General features: G+C 43.5%; 1 protein-coding gene across 1 annotated transcript; it reads right to left on the bottom strand.

Annotated features, from left to right (window-relative positions):
* Positions 1-65: 65 nt before the first annotated feature.
* On the bottom strand, positions 66-19354 carry LOC112103576 (tapasin-related protein-like). The gene is made up of 9 exons (XM_024195450.3): positions 19259-19354; positions 18030-18242; positions 10506-10781; positions 8279-8620; positions 7015-7341; positions 6037-6123; positions 5526-5542; positions 5396-5436; positions 66-2443 (listed from the first exon to the last, which is right to left on the bottom strand). The coding sequence occupies exons 1-8, from the start codon at positions 19302-19304 to the stop codon at positions 5422-5424; spliced, it is 1323 nt and encodes a 440-aa protein (XP_024051218.2). The 5' UTR covers positions 19305-19354; the 3' UTR covers positions 66-2443; positions 5396-5421.
* Between the last annotated feature and the right edge of the window lie 1081 nt (positions 19355-20435).

Below are 20435 nucleotides of genomic sequence, written 5' to 3'. Positions count from 1 at the left end.
TCAGGATTTCACTCTGGAATTTCAGCCACTGGGTCTGACAAGTCCCAGTGTGACTCGTACTGGAGTAAATGCAGCTACACCTGTGGCTAAAATCCAAGTCTATAGACAGCCTTTCCATGCAACTCTATGGAGCGGAGGGTGCAGACCAACCTAAGCCAAAACTAAAAACAACATTCACACGAACCCTTGTCAAACACAACTGCAGGCCTCTGTTATAGAGCCAGCCATGGAAAAACCAGGGTGGGAATATTGAGACCTGAGGAGTAACAAATCCACGGAGCCTACGCCAGCAGCCAGAGATTAAGAATTGAGTCAAACAAATCAGAATTTATTTGAGTTTCTCTTATGTGGCTTTATTGCTGTTAAATGTTTAATGACCCCTTTGCATTTAAGAAAGCCAGCAAGCAGATTGATTTATTCAGATTTGCACAAATACTAAAAAGGGGCCACACCGTACATTCTAGACACCATGACTTCAAGCTATTCCAAGTACAGCCAAACAAGTCAATGTAAATGACCGCCAGGGACCCAGGCAAGTTTAAAATTCAAATACCTTTTCTCTCCAACCATTTCCCACCCTTATAACCATCCTGCCTGCATGCAACCACCCTTTTCAAATACCTGGGGACTAAAAGGTAAGATTTGCAATGTGTCCTGAAGTTGATCAGACGGTCTATTTCCGATGGGGGTGGGGAGCTAATTCTAAAGCTGTGGGGTCCTCACAGAGAATTGCTCAGCCAATAGCCCCCTATGACTCCAGCCCGTCTGCTCATCTCAACTGCATGGCTCAAGGACAGAGTCTCAGGTAGGTAGGTCCTTAAGCCATTTAGGGCTTTATAGGTCAAAATCAATACCTTAAATGTCACCCGGAAACCCAACACACAGCCCCTAGAGATGGCAGGGCACTGGTAGAATATTCTCTACTTACCAAACAAGCTGCTACATCCTGGCACCAGCTTCAATTTCTGGATTGTTTTCAGGTGTAGAACTTAAGTCTTGCATATGCACATAAATATTAAAGAAGATGGCCAGTGCCCAAAATGTAAATTACATAGTAAATTAACTCCTCAAAAAGAAGCACTGGTGTAAAAACTATGCCTGAGCAATGGCATGGACAGCCTGATGCAACCCCATTTTGCACACGTTTTTTTCACACAAACTGTGTCCCCAAGGCAGATGTGACTGATACTAACCAGTGAGCGGGCAATGGATGGCACAAGTTAGAGTAACAATGGTGTGAAGGTATTATCTGCATGTTAAATAAATTAAAGCATTTCTATAGCTACAAGAGAAAAATGAATAGGACTACGCAGAGCACAGACGCGTTTGAAGATATGTGGAAGGATAAAGCAGAGAGATACAGGAAGGTTGTTTGAGAGGGCAAGTACTGCAGGGAAGGTGCTCAAACCAGCAAGTGTGGAGGCAAGAGAGAGGGAACAGAGTAGAACTCTTGCTGTTCATTTACTAGGATAAGTTACCTGGGCACCCATGTGGCTTTAAAAAAAAAACCCACCACCACCCATAAACCCCCAGACATAACAATGCTCACATGCAAATACAGGCCATCTGATTGATGACTGAGAAATACTGGTGAAAACTGTTGGAGGTCATAAAGCCAGATTCTCCACCGCCCGGCACCTTGTGTAGTTTTTTTTACCCCAAAGGCCTGGTCTATATAGATCCACACCCCCATCCATAGCTAAGTCGACAGGAGAATGCTTCCATCAATCTCATTACCATCGCTTGGGGAGGTGGCGTTCTTACAGCGACGAGAAAAAAAATCTTTTCATATCCTACAGCTAGCCATGCTACTATCACTCCCATAGTGTAAATTTGGCCAAAATCAGTGCAACATGCTAGTCAGTCAGACTGGGAATATTTCATACCCAATCTGCACTTGTGTAAATGATTATACAAGGGGCAGGGCAACAAGGAATCTGGCCCATAATTTTAAAGGATCTTATCTATGGCCTTGTCCGCATACAAGTTGTATATCATTAACTATACCAGCATACAGTATTACAATCCCCCCTAGTATGGATGAAGTTATTTTAGGGCATCTTATTTCCATGTGGTAAGGGGAATAGGTGTCCACCGACGGGGATGTACTGGCATAACTACTACCAGCTGCATCAGTTAAACAAAAATAATTCATCTCACTAACCAACATTCATAGCAGTACAAAAAAATCACGGTGTGCAGATGAGGCTCAACTTTTCATTCCTTCGCAACTTGTGTGTAACACCACCAAATCAGAATTCTCCACTCCCACCAGCCGTAGCTTTTATAAGTGTACAAGGCAACACAGAATCAGACCAGTGTTCGGAGAAACACCATCTAGAGCTACTAGGGCAAATCCAGCGCAGGATGAAGTTAGAGGCACATGTTCTTTCTTTCCACTCTCTGTGCTGTGATTTATTTCTCAGCTGGGGAGCAGCACGTCCTAAAAGCAAGGGACAGAAAAGGGTATTTTATATTGATTTCTTTAAAAGGATTAAACAGAAAGTCTGGCCTGCTTGGAGCATCATTCTTTATACAAAGCACACTATTTTTCTGTACTTCCTCTCCACTAGACTGAATGTGTAGATGATATTAAAAATGGTAAATATTTTCTGGAAAGAACCTAGAACAAAATGAACATACTTTTGTTTTGTTCAAAATTTTTCACCAAGTTGTTTTGATTAAATGAATCAGTTTCATTTCTGTTTTTTTTTTTTAACTTCCCTTTGCTGGTAGAAAGGGGTGAGAAAAGAGGAAAAAAACCAAAGAAACAAAAAAAACCTGAGCCAAAATTTGTTTTGATGTATTTCATAAGATGAACATTTCTCACAAAAATGTGTTTCCTTTGAAAAGCTATTTTCCATCAAAACAGATCTGACAAATTATTTTGATCAACTGTAATATTAATTTAGGTTCTCCTGGCGGGTATGCACGGCAGATGAGCAACTTGCATGACACTACGTGGACTCCAGAGTCCCCGGTAAATTGTCCAACATATTTGAACAAAGGACCCAAACCCTTAGTGGTAGGTCCTGGCCTTCAGTCACAGAAGTTCTCTCTCTAGCAGTTGCTGATCAGCTGTGTAGATCCTGGAAAAAAAGGTTCAACTCACTTTCAATCACAGTCTTGAAGTTATAGGGCGACATCTTCCATTGAACTAGGACTCGGGAAATTAGAGTTTAGTCCTCAGCTCTACTTTGTGTGATCTCAAGCAAGTCATTTCACTGCATTGGGCCTCGGTTTCCTAACCTCTAAAATGGGGTTAATACTCCCTTTCTGCTGTCCTTTGTCTATTTCAGTTATAAGCATTTTCAGGCAGAGACTGTCTAAGTGTGTGTACAGTGCCTAAGACAATGGGCCCAAGATGATGGCTGAAGCCTCTAGGTGCCACCATAATAAGAGACGGGTCATAGAAAACACCAAATGAGAGCATGAGCATACTGCTCTCAAAGGGATAAGACAGAGGGATTTGAAAAGAGAAGATGACACAAGAATGCAAACCAAACGAAGGGCATAAAAACCTGTGAGTGATCTGATCCCACTCTCAGTGCTACTGAGGCACTCGGTGTTTTTTGTTTGCAGTTTCTTCACTGTTTTAAGGGCTTATGTCTGAGAGCCAAAATCCTAGCCCCATGGTAACCAGCCTCAGGAAGTATTTTTGACTTTACTCTTATGGTTTCAAGCTTTTATGTCTTATTTGGTCCCAAGTCAATATTTCCAATGAGGAGGAGAACTTAAGTCCCAATAACTTTGTGGTCACTAAATACTCAATAGAGTATTTTTTTGAAGCATAGGGCTGTTAACCTGCTGTTGTGACCCAATTCCAGCTTGGGTAATTACAATCTGTCCCACTAAAATTTCCCCTGTAGTTTCAGCTGGAGACAGAATTCTTTTTTACTTCCAACCCTACAATTTGGCAGTCTCTTTTTTTGTGCACTCCTTAAAGAGTGGCTGCTTTCAATTTCAGGAGAGTCTCATAAGCAAAGTTTGTAAAGGACTATGCAGTAACACTACTTTAAATACTTTACATTTTATAACAACATGCACTGTATGTTCCCAGGGTCGTAAAATGCCTGGGGCAATGAAATATTCAAACAGCTTTGTTTTTCATAACTAAATCAAATGCAAATTAAAGAAGAGGTAGATCAGGCAAGATGTATCGTCACTCAGGAGGTTAGCTGTTAATTTGCTTTCTGCATAAAAAAAAGGAAGGGAGCATTACAGGTAAAGATGCCCTGGTTAAGATTTTCAAGGCAATCTAGGGGATTTAGACTTTTTTAAAGGAGCCTAAGGGAGTTAGATGCCCAATTGACAGTGTAGTGATTGGGTTTGTGTGACTGCACTACACCTCCTAGAGGCACCGTACTGAACTCGCAGCCTAGGGGAAGTTGGGGCTCTGATGGCTTTAAGCTACATTTGGTCCCTCCTGATTTGAGGCTGCTCCAGGAGCCGCTCAAGGCCCATCTAAGTTATAGCAGCCTGTTGCCATCTGCCTGCGGGCACTGCCCAGTGCTATGGCTACACAACTCCTCCTAGTGCTGCTCTCTGAGTTAGTCTATACTGCAAAAACAGAATATCGCTCTCCAAATACATGCAACGGGACCATTCGCTTCCGACTGCAACAAACGTACGTTGGGGAAAAAACAAAGGGTTCTTCTGTTATTTGTATTTGGGAATAAATGGAAACAACTTTAAACACACACCGTCCTTGGAATTTATACAGCCCCTTTCATCCAAGTAAATCGCTTTACAAATAGTCAGGAGTGAAGCCTCGCAACCCGTGTGAGAAGCAGATAATTATTATCTCTATTCAGCGGATGGGTCAATAAGACACAGACGGGATAACTGACTTGCCTGAGTCTATGAAGTTACTCAGTAGCAGAGCTCAGGACTCCTGACCCCCCCCTTCCCCGCCCCCTCTTTATCTCTAAATTATACGGACTCCACTAATAACACAGGGTGGGGTTTTGGCCTAACTGCGCTCCCTCCCTTTGAAGTCACGATAAAAATCCCATTGCTTCCAGTGAGAGCGGAGTTAGGCTAATGCTGGGTGCTTCTGAAAACCCCACCCACACTCTCTTAGGGTACATCTTCATAGCCAGAAGCAGCGAGCCTCTGAGCCCAGGTCAACAGACTTGGGCTCACGGGCCTTGGGCTACCGCGCTAAAAAGAGCTCCGTAGACAGTATTTTTAAGTCGTGGCTTGGGACGGAGCTTGGGCTCTGAAGCCTACCCCCCCTCCCTCGGCTTCAGAGCTTGAGCACCAGCCCGAGCCACCATATCTACGTGCGACAGTGCAAGCCCCATGTCTCTTCACCCAAGCTCGGTGCCGCGGGCGGTGCAGACGTACGCTTGCAGGTTATTGCATATTGCCAGTTGGATCCTTTGCCTCTTACCTGACTGGACTGAAAGGTCTTGTGCTCTAGTAAGGTTTTGGCTGAAATTTAAACAAAGACCAACACATTAGAGAACAGGCCAATGGAAACTGCATAAAGGGAATGTGCAGAAAACAGAACACAAACCTACCTTATTGGTGTTCATCCCTAGGGCAGAAAAGAGAGACTGGTCAGCCAGAACGTTGAACAATAGACACCACTTCACAGCCATAACCGGACAACTCTGTTACAGTTAAACGTTTGGGCTTAGAGTCTCGGATGGTGCAAATCAGCCCAGCTGCATGGACTTAAACGGAGCTATGCCAATTTACACCAGTCGGGGATCTGACCCTGTCTTTCGATAAAACAACAGTGAGGCTGCTGGTGTGCGGAGGCCACTGCCTGTCACGCTGACCCGTACTGTCTCATTGTTTCCTTCTACTTCCCCCATCTGTCTGTCTGTATCCATCTGTTGCCTCTTGTCTTATATTTAGGTTGTAAGCTCCTCGGGGCAGGGACTGTCTTGCTACAGCGTTTAGCACAGTGGGGTCCAGATCGACGACTGAGACGCCTAAGCGCTACAATAATACAAATAAATAATGGGGATGCCAACAAATTCCTGTCCACCCCAAAGTCTGGTTTTCACACACTTTTTTTTTTACCTCGGTAAAGGTAACACAACGTCACAACAAGACACCCAGCGAGAAGGACGAATAGGATGACAAGGAACCAAGTTGCTGAGGTAGATTCTGTGCATAAATAAATAAATAAATAAATAAAAGAGAACAATTTGATAATTTGACCTGCAGAGAAGAATAAACCCCCTGATGCTTCTTAGGGGACATAGATCTGATTTACAATAACGAAGCCATGTGACATCTGTGTGTGTGTTAAAAACCAGTCTATTGCAGAAGATTAAAAACAAAATAAAATAAACAGAACAAACCACAGCTGAGGCTCAAGAAACTTTGGGGGATCAAAGTAACGAGGTGGGATTTACGACCACATGGTGTTAGAGGCCTGAGGTTGAGAGGAGTTAGTTATTAACCCCCAGGACGGGCCCTGAACAAAGGTTACTATTGATATTTGATAGCTGAGCATGAGGGTGGGAGATAACACATAGGCACAAAGATTTTATGCGTGGTTGTTGTTATTGTCTACTCTCCGAACACTTAAGATTCACCAAACCACTCTCCACTCCTCACTGAAATCCCTCCAAGAGCCCCATCTCTGTTGCCCAATGGAAAGGTGTTCAAAACAACATGGAAACACAGGCACTCAGTAAGCTTTTCCGAGCAGGGACCACCTTTGTTCCTACGCTGTCTACTGCACCGGGCACACTGTTCTTTAACAAATTAATCAATCAAACATCACAGGGTCAAACTGGTCCGGAAAGGATTTCTAGTCTTCCTCCCCCAAAATGCTGATTATAAATTAAGTTTGCTGTGCATTTTTCTTTGGTTTTTGGGTCAAAAAAAGGTTTTTTTGTTGGTTTTTTTTAACAAAAATGGAAATATTGTCATGAAAATTTCTGGTTGAGTTGAAAAAGCCATTTTCTGTCAGGAGAAAATTCCTGATCAGATCTGCCATGGGGTAAGAAGTCAAGAAATCAATGCTGTCTCCTCCAATGAACACTGTACCTGTTACTTTAACCATCAGGCTTTTCTTGATTGGGTGTTTCAGGCTTTGGTGTTCCACCCGGCAGGTGTACCTACGCCCATCGTCCCTGAGGGAGGCCTTAAGCAGGAAGTAACTGGAGAAGCTGTAAGTCCCATCGCTGTTGTGCCTGTGACTACTAGAGACAACGTGAGTCACCACATGTGGGAGCATCCCCTGCTCCATTGGTTCCTGAAGCCACTGAGCCTCGGCATCATGAGGGTAAAAGTGACTGATGTCACAGACCAGCTTGTGTTCGTCTCCTTCCACCAGAGACAGGACGTCAGCGTTGAGGGTCACTGTGGGCTTTTCTGGTGAATAAAAAGTCATTACAGTGCTGCATCCAGATCCATTTAAAAATAAACAAACCCAGCTATTAAAATGGCACCATTTAGCGTCCCTCATCTCTAAAGATATCACTCATTCTAGCCCCAAAATTACTTCCCATCCACACAAATTTGGTTTCCCTCGCTTAGATTGCTGAAAACTGTTTGCACCAGAAACAGAAATCAAGAGACAGAGCTTCACTCCACCAAAGGAAGGAATCCCACAGCATTATAAAGCTTCCTACAGGAATACATTTATGTCCCCCCCTTATTTGGGGGGGGGGTGTCTCTGACCCATTGTGACCCACATTTAACTGTTGGCTGGTTGAGAAGAATGACATGGAACCATTAAAAAACCCTTAGACATGTACCAGCCACAGGCGTTACGTTTACCATAGAAAAGGGAAATGACACAAATACTAAGTGCAGCAATCATCCTTTAAAAAAGGAGCTTGCTGAATATGACCTGGCTACACGGTAGGATTTGCCAGAGGATGCTCCATTGGCTAAAATGTCAGCGGCCCTGTCTTTGTTATGGAAAGACAGACCGGGGAGAGCATGGACCCTTGCTGCTGGATCTGCCCCAACCTCTTGCTCTGGTCTTGGGCCCCTGATTCGATTCCTTGATGGAGTTAGACATAGGAGCGTTTATCCCTCAGACACAAAAGTAAAGGGCAGTGGGGAAAAAAAAGCACCAGATAGCGATCACATGGCAAGGAGACTGGACCCTGTCTGTCTGAGAGCCTCACAAATTCTCCCCCTTTGCTCAGTTCCAGCGGAGTACGTCGTAAACACTGAACAATACACAGTGATTGCTAAGTGATCACCCATCCATATCAAGGCAAGTATCCTCTTATCCTGCTAAATGAAGATAATACAAAATTTTCAGCGTTGCCCAATATATTTTAAAACAATCAATTACCTACTATTTCCAGCTGGATATTCTGTGCCCAAAGAAGTGACGACACCAATATTGAGCAAGAATAGGTCCCTCCATCTCTTACTCCCACTGTTCTTAGTAAGAGAGAAGCATTCCCCTTAGGCATCTCTGCTAGGAACATCTCAGCCCGTTTATCCTTGTGTTCCACCTGCCTGGTAAATCCATTGTAGGCAAATATCAGCTTCTTGTGTCCCCCTTTCTGCTGTAATACCCATTTGATGGTGACATCTGTGTGGTGATCGACTGAGAAAGCACAGCTGAGGAGGACATCCTTATTCAAGCCAGACTGAATTAGAGAGGGTCCTGTGCGTACCAAGAATACACCTGTAATACAGATGATAAAGCATCATTAGAGCAACCAGATTTTGGATCAATGGTGCTAAACACAGTCAGAGTGCAAACTGCCATCTAAAGACACACAAACCCGTACCACAGAATAAAGCTTATATGCGGTCAGAGCGAGAAATGGGTACAATTCAACACTCTGACACCAACTTCTTTTGTGCCCTTGGGCAAGCCATTTAACGTCTCTTTGTGCCTCAGTTTCTCCATTTTAATAATGAGTACAATTAGCCTTCAATAGTTCATAACTGTGCTACAAGTCTTATGCAGTGTTGTAGCCATGTTGGTCCCAGGATATTAGAGAACTCAAAGTTTCAAACCTCGCATTTAGCAGGGACACTGAGTTAGTTTCCAAGACCTGAAGAAGAGCTCTGTATAAGCTCGAAAGCTTGTCTCTCTCACCAACAGAAGTTGGTCCAATAAAAGATATTACCTCGCCCACCTTGTCTCTCTACAAGTCTTAGTTAACCAACACTCTTTTTCGCAATCTAGATTTTCATGATAGTAAATAACTGGGAAACATTTATAATATTCTTTAAAATCCTCAGGTGAAAGACTATCTATATAGATATAGATAGATAGACATAGATATCTATAGTCTATATAGACATAGATATCTATAGTCTATATAGACATCTATCTAGACTATAGATATCTATATCTATCTAGACTATATATCTATATCTATCTATAAATATATATATATATATATATATAGATAGATAGATAGATAGATAGATAGATATAGATCTATCACTTCAGTCAAGTTATTCCCAATTTACAATGGGAATCTGGGTTGGCCGGCCAACAAAACAAACAAACCTTTAGCCTCTTTGCTGAAGCCTATCTTTTGGACATCAGAATCCCACTCCTGCTATTATAAAAGTGAGATTAAGAGTGAAACTGAGAGCGTGTGTGTAAAAGCAACATGGTTGAGAGGCTTGAGCACGGAGTCTGAATTCTATTTTCTGTTCTGCCACTAAGCCAATCCACCTCCCTGCCTCAAACTCCCCTCTGAAAAGGGAAGATGATCCTTGACCTCACAAGGGTGCTTTGAGCATTAGCTAGTTAATGTCTCTATGGTGGTTTTGAATATGCAAAACACTATACATGTACTAAATAATATTACTGTCCATTGTTATTATTACTTGCATTTGGGTTGAGAAGCTGCCATGTTACACTTTTCTGGCAACGCAAGTTATCTTTACATCTACTTTCAAGCCCCTTTACCCTGCGACACTGGAGTCAAGTGGCCTTAGCTGTATTGGCAATCCTAAGTATTCAAAAACCAGGAGTCATACCTCCCAGAATCATGAAATTGGCTTAAAAAGTAAGATTTTTTAAAAAAAAACCACAACATTTGGTTTTCTTTTTATTTACCTTCTAGGTTTTGAGCCTTTAAGAGACACCGGGGTCAAATTTTCAACATTGTCTCCATCACGATGAAGCCTAGAAACTTACTTTTTAAAAATATATATATGTTTGACTAATTAATTTATTTTCAAAAGGACTGTTGAGATCGTCTCTTATTCACAAGATTCCAGGAGCTGGGGCTTTAAGGAAAACACCAAATAAAAGGACACCCCAAATAAAATTGCAAGAATCGGCAATACGCCCATAGTGTAAATAAGAATGAGACCCATTAGACACAACTCTAGCAAAGCTGCTTCTCCCTATTTTAAACCCACCAATGGGATATTTTTAAAATATCATGATGCTAGTTATTTCATCGACAAACTCACATGGTCGTTACAATGCCACGTGGATACTGTAAAACTTAAAGTCCTCATTTGGACGGTGCAGTAGAAGTGCAAACGAGGGTTATCATCTTTATTATTCAATGTTTCTTTGATAGTCTTATTGTTACCTGAAAGATAAAATCTCTCTGCGTTGCCTTGAGAAACATCTTCGGGGACTCCGTTCTCTGCCTCTTTGCTGGCACTTGATTGTACCAAAAAGACCGTAACGGTGAATTTGTCAGCCAGGTGCTTTATGGTGCCAGTGAACCACGAATCTAGTTTATGAAGTTGAGTTTGTAACCCAGGCCAGAGGATCTGGGTGTTATCTGTAAAATATCTGCTAATCTTACATTCAAGCTTGTCAGTATCCTCATCCACATGTTGGAGAATATCCAGTGAGGACTCTGCATGAAAAAACACACACATGCACCTGTTAGAATCCCAGTTTATCTTAATAAATATTATGGAGAGAGTCGAACTATCTATGCACACCAGCCCAAACAGCAAATACTATGCAACCCTATTCAATCTCAGTTGTAATCCACTCTCAGCACACGCACAAATAGCATGGAAATCTTCTCCCCTGGTTTTACAACAGGCGCTTTATAGGCTCAAGTCTCTGCCTTTATGGACCCAATTGCAGAGCTGTGGCCGTAATTTGGTTGTAGCATCTCAGGACTAAGATAAAGATGCTTGTTAACGAATACCACACACACCTCTCCTTCACGGCTAATTACCCTGGCTTTAGGAGGGGTCTGATGTGACAGAGCCTGATTTTCCTCTCTGTTACACTGGTGAAAATCAGGAAAAACGACACAGAAATCAATGGAGTTACACTGGAGTAACAAGATTTAAGTGAGATCAGCAGTAGATCTAGAGTTTTCAGCATCTTTGAAATGAGTATCACTGAGCCGGCAGACTGTCGAATATTATCAATATACGCTGAGGAGCTTTCGGCAGTGTAGCTCTGAATACGAACTGCTATTTTATTCCCATCCAAGGGCTTAAAGGGTGAAGCTCACCCCTGTACAGAGACTTAAGGACTTAAGCGGTTCACAGACCTTGTATTGGCTGAAAGAATAGCCAAAGAATCAATCAAATCAACAGATGAGAGACCAAGAAAACAGACAGATGTCCTGATTTCTAGAGGTAAGCTGCAAGGCTCATCTCGTCCCAATGTATTTTACCAGTCCCCAGAAGAGAATGAGGAGATCCCTCCACGAATGTGACGGCACTCACTTGAGTGCATTGGGAAAAGCACAGAGTTCAGGAGACGGAATAATGAGATATTCTGGGGAGTGCATTTTAGTAAGATACATTTTACGAACTAAGGGGTACTCTTGCCCCTTGAGTTCTCTTTTTAACACAGTATATTGTCACTACTCTTTGTCATCCGCTATACACACAATAAGTTATTTGTGAGCCACACAATAAGTCCCTTAATCATAATCACACAATAATGTTATTTCTAAAGATAAACCCAAAGCAAACCCCCAAACACATAGGGGAATTTGAAACCTGGCTCAAGATCTGAACTTTGCAGCTCAGATTCCTCTCCCACCATGAACAGTTCTGCATAAAAGGGCTCCAAGAGGCACATCTTTTCTCTGAATCCTCCTACACTGTTGTGACTAGTTCGAGGGAAATGTACTCTGCATATCCCCCCTATGTTGTGATTAACTTTATCTGGTGATGATAGAACAGCACAAGCTAACAACATTCCAAGCAGGATTTGTCTTCCCACTCTTGCAAAATGATTAAATATTCATTTACTAAGTGAATTTAATGCTAGGGAAGATTGAGGACTTATCTACACAGGGGAGTTAGTATGCAGTAAGCTAGGGTGTGAATTCAAAGTGAGTTAGCTACTCTGCACCAACTCCCCATGTGGACACTCTTAATGCAGTTTAGCTTGGAATACTTCCAAAGTATATTAAGCTGATGTGCACAAAGGTGCTCTTAGGGTGCGGTAAGAGAGTCCACATGGGGAGTTAGCGCTACTGCTATTTCCTGCGTAGGCAATCCCTGAAGTCTTATGTTTAGCCACATAACACATCCCAGCCTGCAGTAACACCCACAGTGACCTACTAAAGTGCCTCAACCAGGAGCTGAAGGAAAGTCAGGTTCTGATCATTCCTTGCAACAGGGGAAAGGCAGCTTAGCGGAACAGCAGAGGCTTAGCTCTGCCTGTGCCAGTGCCATCCCTATGTGGTACAGACCTGCCGTAGAGACTTCTAGGCCAGTCTCATCCGAGCTGCCCTGGCACATGGAGCATGCCCAAGGGATGTGGCTGGACAAGTTGGTACAAGGTTGATCAACCTTCAGAGTTATTTCATATTTCAGTCTTTGGGCTGTTCTGGTTTGTGTCCGGGACTGGTCTGTCCCCAAGAAGGCCCCAGTGCCAGAAGAGGGCTTACGGCACCCGCCATCCTAACAGGCACCGAGTAGAGCTGAGCCACAACTCAGGATCAGGGCCTCACTGTCCATGCTCACTCAGTTCTTCTGCCAGAACGGCCACACAAGACACTTATATAGGCGGCTCCCTGACATGGGCACTTGTCCGCTAGAACCTGGGACACGACCCGCCAACTCATTTCAGGTTGGCCATCCATCCATTGCTAAGTTGCAGTCGTCACTGTGACCCTAGCCACCTCTGTATTCAGACCCTACACACCACTGCCGTGATTTTTGTGCCAAATATGCTTTGTGAAATATTTGAAAACAAACCACCCCCGGGGTCAAGAATATCATTGTAAATTATATGTAACAAAGCTGGGTGTGAAATTATGAATACTCACTGATATTACACTCTGAAGGCCTGGTCTATACTGGGGTTGGGGGAAGTCAAAGTTACGCAACTTCAGCTACGTGAATAACGTAGCTGAAGTCGACGTACTTAGATCGACTTACCGTGGTGTCTTCACCCCGGTGAGTCGACTGCTGCCGCTCCCCCGTTGACTCCGCCTGTGCCTCTCGTGGCCCTGGAGTACGAGTCGACGGGAGAGCACTCGGGGGTCAATTTATTGTGTCTAGACTAGACGCGATAAATCAATCCCCGCTGGATCGATCGCTACCCGCCGATCTGGCGGGTAGTGAAGACATACCCGAAGGCTGTGATTAAAAGGTATTTAAAATCAGGCATGTCAGGGTGTGGGGGGGGGGGAATTGATAAACTGTTTTTTTCCAGATAAAAACAAGAGGCTGACAACTCAAATCAGGTATAGCTCAAATTCAATGGGCTACTGATTTGTATCAGAAGTTGCAACAGGAAGGGATAATTTGGAACTAGCCTCCAGCTTTATTTTTCAGACCTCCTGGGTCCTTAATTCAGCATGAACTAATGAACTTTATCTGGGAGTATCCTTTGGAAGAATCAATTTAAAAGGTACCCTGAGCTACAGGTTGTTAAAGAACAACCAGAGTTACAAACATTACAGAGTTACGAACAACCTCCATTCCCAAGGTGTTCGTAACTCTCAGGCTCTACTGTAGGTATCTGGTAACTCCCTTTCCTTAGATTTACCTTCCTACCTAGACCTGTATCTATATACCTGTAGACCTCATCACCACGGTAATCTGAACCATTTCTTCTGCTCTATTTTCAAAATGCTGCACTCGATATTCTGAGACTAGATGGGGGAATCTATGGAAGACTCTTCAGTCAAACGCACTAAAAATGGACCCTCTCATGTCAAGCGCATCCTGTTTAGCTCTTCACTCCACTGTCACTCGTTCACGGAAGGAAAGGCTCATCCTTCTGTTACATTTCCCTCTTGTAAAAATATTTGCTGAAACCAGTCAGGGTGCGTTGGCACACAGAAAACAGTCTGACACAGATCAACACCCCCTTGTCGGTAAACAAACGACTAGTGTAGCATGCTTAGTTGTAGGGTGTTATGCTGACACCTACTGGCCAATTTAGAACATAGCACAGCATCTATTCATTTAACAAACTACCAGGAGCCAAATTTTCCCCACAGCAGGACACAAACAAGAACTCATACTTTTGTGTCTTGCGGTGGGGAAGTGGGGTCCCCAGCTGAGAAAGGTGGACACTATTACTCATATATTACATATCTATACTATATATAAAAATGTTGTGAAACATAAGAATAGCCACAGATCAGGGGGTCCATCTAGCCCAGTATCCTGCCACCCACAGTGGCCAGCACCAGATGCTTTAGAGGAAGGTTCAAGAAACCCTGTAGTAGGCAGCTATGGGATAGCCCAGTGGTTTTCAAACTTTTTTCCTGGCGATCCAGTTGAAGAAAATTGTTGATGCCCGCGACCCAATGGAGCTGGGGATGAGGGATTTGGGGTGTGGGAGGGGCTCAGGGTTGGAGTACGGGGGTGAGGGCTGTGGGGTGGGGCCGAGATGAGGGGTTCAGGGTGTGGGAGGGGGCTCTGGGCTGGGGCCAGGGATGACAGGTTTGGAGTGCAGTAAGGGGCATGGGCTTACCTCCAGCGGCTCCCGGTCAGCGGCGCAGCTGGGGTGCTAAGGAAGGCTTCCTGCTTGTCCTGGCACTGCGGACCGCGCTGCGCCCCTGAAGCAGCCAGCAGCAGGTCCTGCTCCTAGGCGGAGGTGTGCAAGCAGCTCTGTGCGGCTCTCGCCTGTAGGCACCGCCCCCCTCCACAGCTCCCATTGGCTGGGAACCAGTGTTTGGGGCGGGGGCAGCGCATGGAGCCCCATGCCCCCGCGACTAGGAGCCAGACCTGCTGCTGGCCGCTTCCGGGGCGCAGCGCGGTGTCGGAGCAGGTAGGGACTAGCCTGCCTTAGCCGGGCAGCACTGCCAACGGGACTTTTAACAGCCCGGTCTGCGGTGCTGACCAGAGCCACCGCGACCCAGTGCCTTCCATTCCGTGACCCAGTACTGGGTTGCGACTCACAGTTTGAAAACCACTGGGATAGCCTGTCCCTCAGGGAAGATTCTTCCTGATCCCTAACCGTAAGAGGTTGTTTTATGGCCTGAAGCATGAGGATTTTATATATATTAGCATTTATTATTACAACTCTGCATATTCATATTCATTCAATCCCTTCTGAATCCTGCTAAACTTTTGATCTCAACAAAATCTTGTGGCAATGAATTCCATAGGCCAACCGCTTGTTGTGTGCACACACTCAGAATCATCATAGCTGGAATGCACAGTGACAGTTATCATTAAAGTTGACTAAGCATTCCCATTCTAAAGGGCTTTATTTCAGGTTTGTAACTTTATTATTATTATTATTAAGGTTTGTAACTTTCATTTTGCAGAGAGGTTTTCCAGGTGTGGTCTCTGCCCAAGAATGAATTTTAAATTTGAACAATAACAGTTCAGCCATTTTTGATTATGAAGGGAGTGAACACATACATTTCTATTATTAAACATCTGTGGTGTGTCTTTTTTTAAACATTTCTAATACCTCGTTGGGAGAAGCTTGAAACTTAGCAGAGAGATAATCCCTAGTTTGGACACATGCCTCTTGGTGTTCTACTGAAAATGCATTTTTCTTTGGCCCAATTATAAGGGATTAAAACACCATGTTTTGATCATATGCACTTATGTTGCCTGAACCACAATCTCCCTACATTCTACTGGCAACAGGATGTGTGTGCACAAAAAAGGAAGTCGGGCACAATGATAAATGAAGGGGGGGGGAGCTCCCTTTTATGGACCCAGCCAGCCAGTTAGCTATAAAATCCCTCTTAGTAGCTGTTCTCTACTTGCTTTACTGGTAAAGAGTTAAAAAGTCTCACTGCAGGTATAGGTAAAAGGAAGTGAGTGAGCACCTGGCCAAAAGATCCAATAGGAAGGCTAGAACTTTTTAAAACTGGGAAACAACTCCCCCTTTGTCTGTCTGTGTTGCTCTCCTGGAGAGAAGGGACAGAGCAGCTATGCTGTAAGAGCTTGGGCCAGGTATGAAAAATCATCAGATCATACCTAGAAACTACTCATTTGAAACCCCAGATATGTAAGTAGATCAGGAAATGTCTAGGAAGATGCGATTAGGTTTCTCTCTTTTATTTCTTTATGGCTTGTGGATTCATCTGTGCTAACCCCAAATGCTTTTGTTTTGCTTGTAACCTTTAAGCTGGACCGCAAGAAAATGATTCTTGATGCTTCATTCTTGTAAGTGTTGTTTTTTTTAAATCTAGCAATAGCCTGAGTTTCCAGATGTATTTTCTTCCTTTTCATTTTTAATAAAATTTACCTTTTTTAAGAACAGGATTGGATTTTTGTGTCCTAAGTGAACATGTTGTTTAATTAACTGGTGGCAACAGCTGATTTCCTGTTTTCTTTCTCAGCTCTTACATGGGGGGGGGGTAAAAGGGCTTGAGGGTACCCGACAGGAAGGAATTCCCAAGTGTGCCTTCCTGGGTTCTAAAAGGGGTTTTGCACTTGAGTGGTGGCAGCATCTACCCATCCAAAGTCAGAGAAAAGCTGTAATCTTGGGAGTTTGATACAAGCCTGGAGTGGCCAGTATTAATTTTTAGAATCTTTGCAGGCCCCCACCTTCTGCACTCGAAGTGCCGGAGTGGGGAATCAGCCTTGACAGGCACAATGATCTGAAGGAGTGTACAGAATGCCGAATGGCTCTGAAGAGTCCCTGACTTATTCTGTATGATCTATTAATGCATGCACTGAGGTAGGTAGGAATCTACCTTCATGCATCTGATTGTCTAATAGGGTCTTATTAATTATTTCCGGTTGTTCTCTTTCCCACACACTAAGTAAAGTAATGCGCATGCGGCATACCCGGCTTATCAATCTGTGGCATTGCCAGCTGATGCATCTATGACAACACGTGCAGGCTACTGCTTCATATCAGGTCTTTCATTTTGTTTTTGCCATCCAGCCAGTCCACAGCAGCAAGCTACATTTCCAGGGGAGGACACTGGAGGTTTTAGTAAGGGAACACGATGAGAGAGAACAAGGCCCACTGATACTTTAGCTCCTGACAGGCGAAGGATACACTCACACACTTGAATTCCAGCCCCAGCTCCCCTACTGACTTGCTGTGTGGCTTTGGAAGATCACAAGAGTCTGTGTCCCCAGTGGAAAAATGGGGGTGATATTTACCTACATCCCAAAGGCGAGGGCAGATTGATTAATGTTTGTAAAGGACTTTGTGGGTGTAAAGAGCTCCAGAAGTGCTAAGGATAACTGTACTCCGCAGCAGGCTGAAATGGGAACTCTACAATGAGACAGGATATGGCCTCAGAGATAGGGAAGCTATTGCCTTAATCAGAAAGGCCCACGTTGTGCTAAACAGTCGATGGGATAATTCAGGCTGCTAATCTGGACAACCTGCTTCACCCACAGTGACGGGAGGACAACGCAAGCATAGCAACACACCAGATCTCCTGACAATGGTGGTTTAACCACTCCAGGCCCCCACACTCTGAGATCAACCCCCCAGGTTTCACAAAGCTTCTGGAATGCGAGACCAGAGGACGATCTGCGTGCAGCATTCCAACATTTGTGTGTCACCATCCCTGAGCAACTTGAAGGACACCCCCCCCGGGCGAGATTTGTCTGCCAACCTGCCCAGAGATTGGGGGCCCCAGTTTTGGTTGCCTCAAGCCTCAGTCTGCACCTATTTTACAACTCCCTCAAATGGGAACCAAATTTGCACATATGCCTGAGAATCTAAACAGATTACTCACCTTGTACAATAAATGTGAGGGTATCAGCAGCAGGAGGATTTTCTTGGTGAGGTCTCTCAGTTCCACTCAGCAGGAGCCAGGCATTCTGTCTGATGTACTTGAATTCACTTAACAATGGGATTGTTTCAGTTGTCTCAAACAAGCAGGAAAGCTGCCTACTTTGTCTAAAGGTTGAACCTGCTGTTGCAACTCCATTATGGTGCTTTAGGATTCCTGCAAGGCAATACAAGCACAAATGCATTAAAAAAATACTGTTGATCTTTTAACAATAAAAAATACCCCTGAATTAAGTTTTGTTTTCCCATGTGAAAAAAATTTAATGCATTTAGCTAACAACCTTTCTATGCCATTTTAATGGCTCCATTTGGGCCGTAGTATCTTGAATATCACTTTTTTTGAGGGTGAAGGGCCATTTTTCTGCATTATAGGAGTACAAGGAACGTTGGGCTCTTTATACGTAAATCTTTTGAGGGGGAAATAACAGAAGATATAAAATTTTCCCTGAGCAAATACATTTTGCTCTTTGGTCACAGAACTTAATGTAATTATTAAGTTCTATTTAAATTATGGTTGTATTATGAAATAAATGATTAAAATTTTAGATTTTATATCTATCTATCTAAAGTTACAAATGCAGCACATTAGCCCAGACAGACACAATTTTTCTAGCAAAACCCCAAATCATGCTTCATTTCAAGTTTCATTAATAGCCAGTAATGCAGGTTAGACTGACATAAAAGTAGACAAACCTAGCCCAAGTTTTGAATTTGTGGTTCAGTTTGTTAGAATAAATGAGCTAAACTTGGTTGTTATGTAGAGTCTATACCAAACCGGGGCAAAAGAGAGCAGTTTTGGCAGAGTTTCACTTGGAGATTTTGGGTTTGTTTCTATTCAAAAACGAAGGCTAAGATTTTAAAGTGAAACTCATGAATTTTGGGTGTCTCAAGTTGGACACCCAAAAATTGAGGTACCCCAAAAAATCATTAGACACTTTTGAAAACCTTAGCCTAGATTTCTATGACATAAAAACAAGGCTATCTGGATCAGCAGTTCTGCAGTTAAAACCACTCTCAGGCCAACAAGGATAATCTCATCTTTACAATAGGACAGACATTATCACAACAACCAACAGTCTCTGGCAACAACACATCAAGAATTTAGCATATAAACTGATTCAGTCTCATTTTACATAGCACTATAACACATGCAAATATATTAGGTGTACATACCGGTGCATAGGAAGCAATAAACTGCCGTATAAATCCTAAAATTCATAGTGGAGTTGCTTTAGGTACAGAGCCACCCTCTACTGACTCTCTTCTTGCTCCATAACTTTGGCTGGTCTTAGTTTCACTTTCATTTCTCTCAAAGAGGCTGTTGCAATCCCTGTAGGGCGGGATTTCCTGGTCAAACAAACTTCATAACAGCTGGGCCAAATTCTCTACTAGCATTAACACCAGGGAAGTCAGTCGAGTTACGCCAGCAGAGAACTTGGTCCACTGAGAGGTAAGAGAGCGGATATAGCTGCCAAAGAGAAGCTAAGATTTATTTCTCTGTTGCAAACAGGTGGCAGCAAGTTTTAGAGCTGCAGGTTTCAGAGTGGTAGCCGTGTTAGTCTGTATCAGCAAAAACAACTAAGAGTCCTTGTGGCACCTTAGAGACTAGAGCTTCTGGATTCCCCCATATTAACAAAGGTTGAGTGAGGTCTCCTTAGCACCAGCTGGGATAAGTATGGTCCCACAGGGAGCAGAACAGGAGGCAGTACCCTATACAGCCCTAAGTGAAGTCAGGAGAGACTGCTCCTCTCTCCGGTGCTACAACGGGCACATCTGAGAGCATACCAGTCCTGCCAACCCCACGTGCTCAAAAATCATAAGATTGATTTAAAGATGATGAAATTTTAAAGATAATAGATGTTTGGTACTTTTTATTTGCCTTCTGGTGTTGCAGCATTTAAGGTCATGTTTCCAAGTTTTCCCCCTTAACCAGGAGAGCTAGAAACTTAAAAAAGGGGGGGAAGAGGCAAAACAAAACAAGCTGAGATTCTGAGCCCACAGCCAATATTGTTCCATTGTTTCCTTGCACTCCCCGATCTGTTGTCTCTTGTCTGACACTTAGGGTATGTCTATACTACCCACCGAATCGGCGGGCAGTAATCGATCCAACGGGGAATATCTTATTGCCCTTATATAAATCCATGGTACGCCCACATCTTGAATACTGCGTACAGATGTGGTCTCCTCATCTCAAAAAAGATATACGGGCACTAGAAAAGGTTCAGAGAAGGGCAATTAAAATGATTAGGGGTTTGGAGAGGGTCCCATATGAGGAGAGATTAAAGAGGCTAGGACTTTTCAGCTTGGAAAAGAGACTAAGAGGGGATATGATAGAGGTATATTAAATCAT

This window comes from Terrapene carolina, unplaced genomic scaffold (assembly GCF_002925995.2).
Source record: "Terrapene carolina triunguis isolate 2854851 unplaced genomic scaffold, T_m_triunguis-2.0 Scaffold231, whole genome shotgun sequence".
Classification (NCBI taxonomy): domain Eukaryota; kingdom Metazoa; phylum Chordata; order Testudines; family Emydidae; genus Terrapene; species Terrapene triunguis.
Note: the sequence above shows the minus strand (reverse complement) of the source record. Positions and strands in the feature narration are given on the sequence as shown.

Bases quoted from the DNA above. Each gene is read 5' to 3' on its own strand.
- LOC112103576 (XM_024195450.3), bottom strand. From the start codon at position 19,304: ATGAATTTTAGGATTTATACGGCAGTTTATTGCTTCCTATGCACCG. The intron at 10,782-18,029 runs GTGAGTAATCTG...TTTTTCATGCAG, and splicing joins CCTCACATTTATTGTACAAG to AGTCCTCACTGGATATTCTC. The intron at 8,621-10,505 runs GTAACAATAAGA...TCTGTATTACAG, and splicing joins AGAGAGATTTTATCTTTCAG to GTGTATTCTTGGTACGCACA.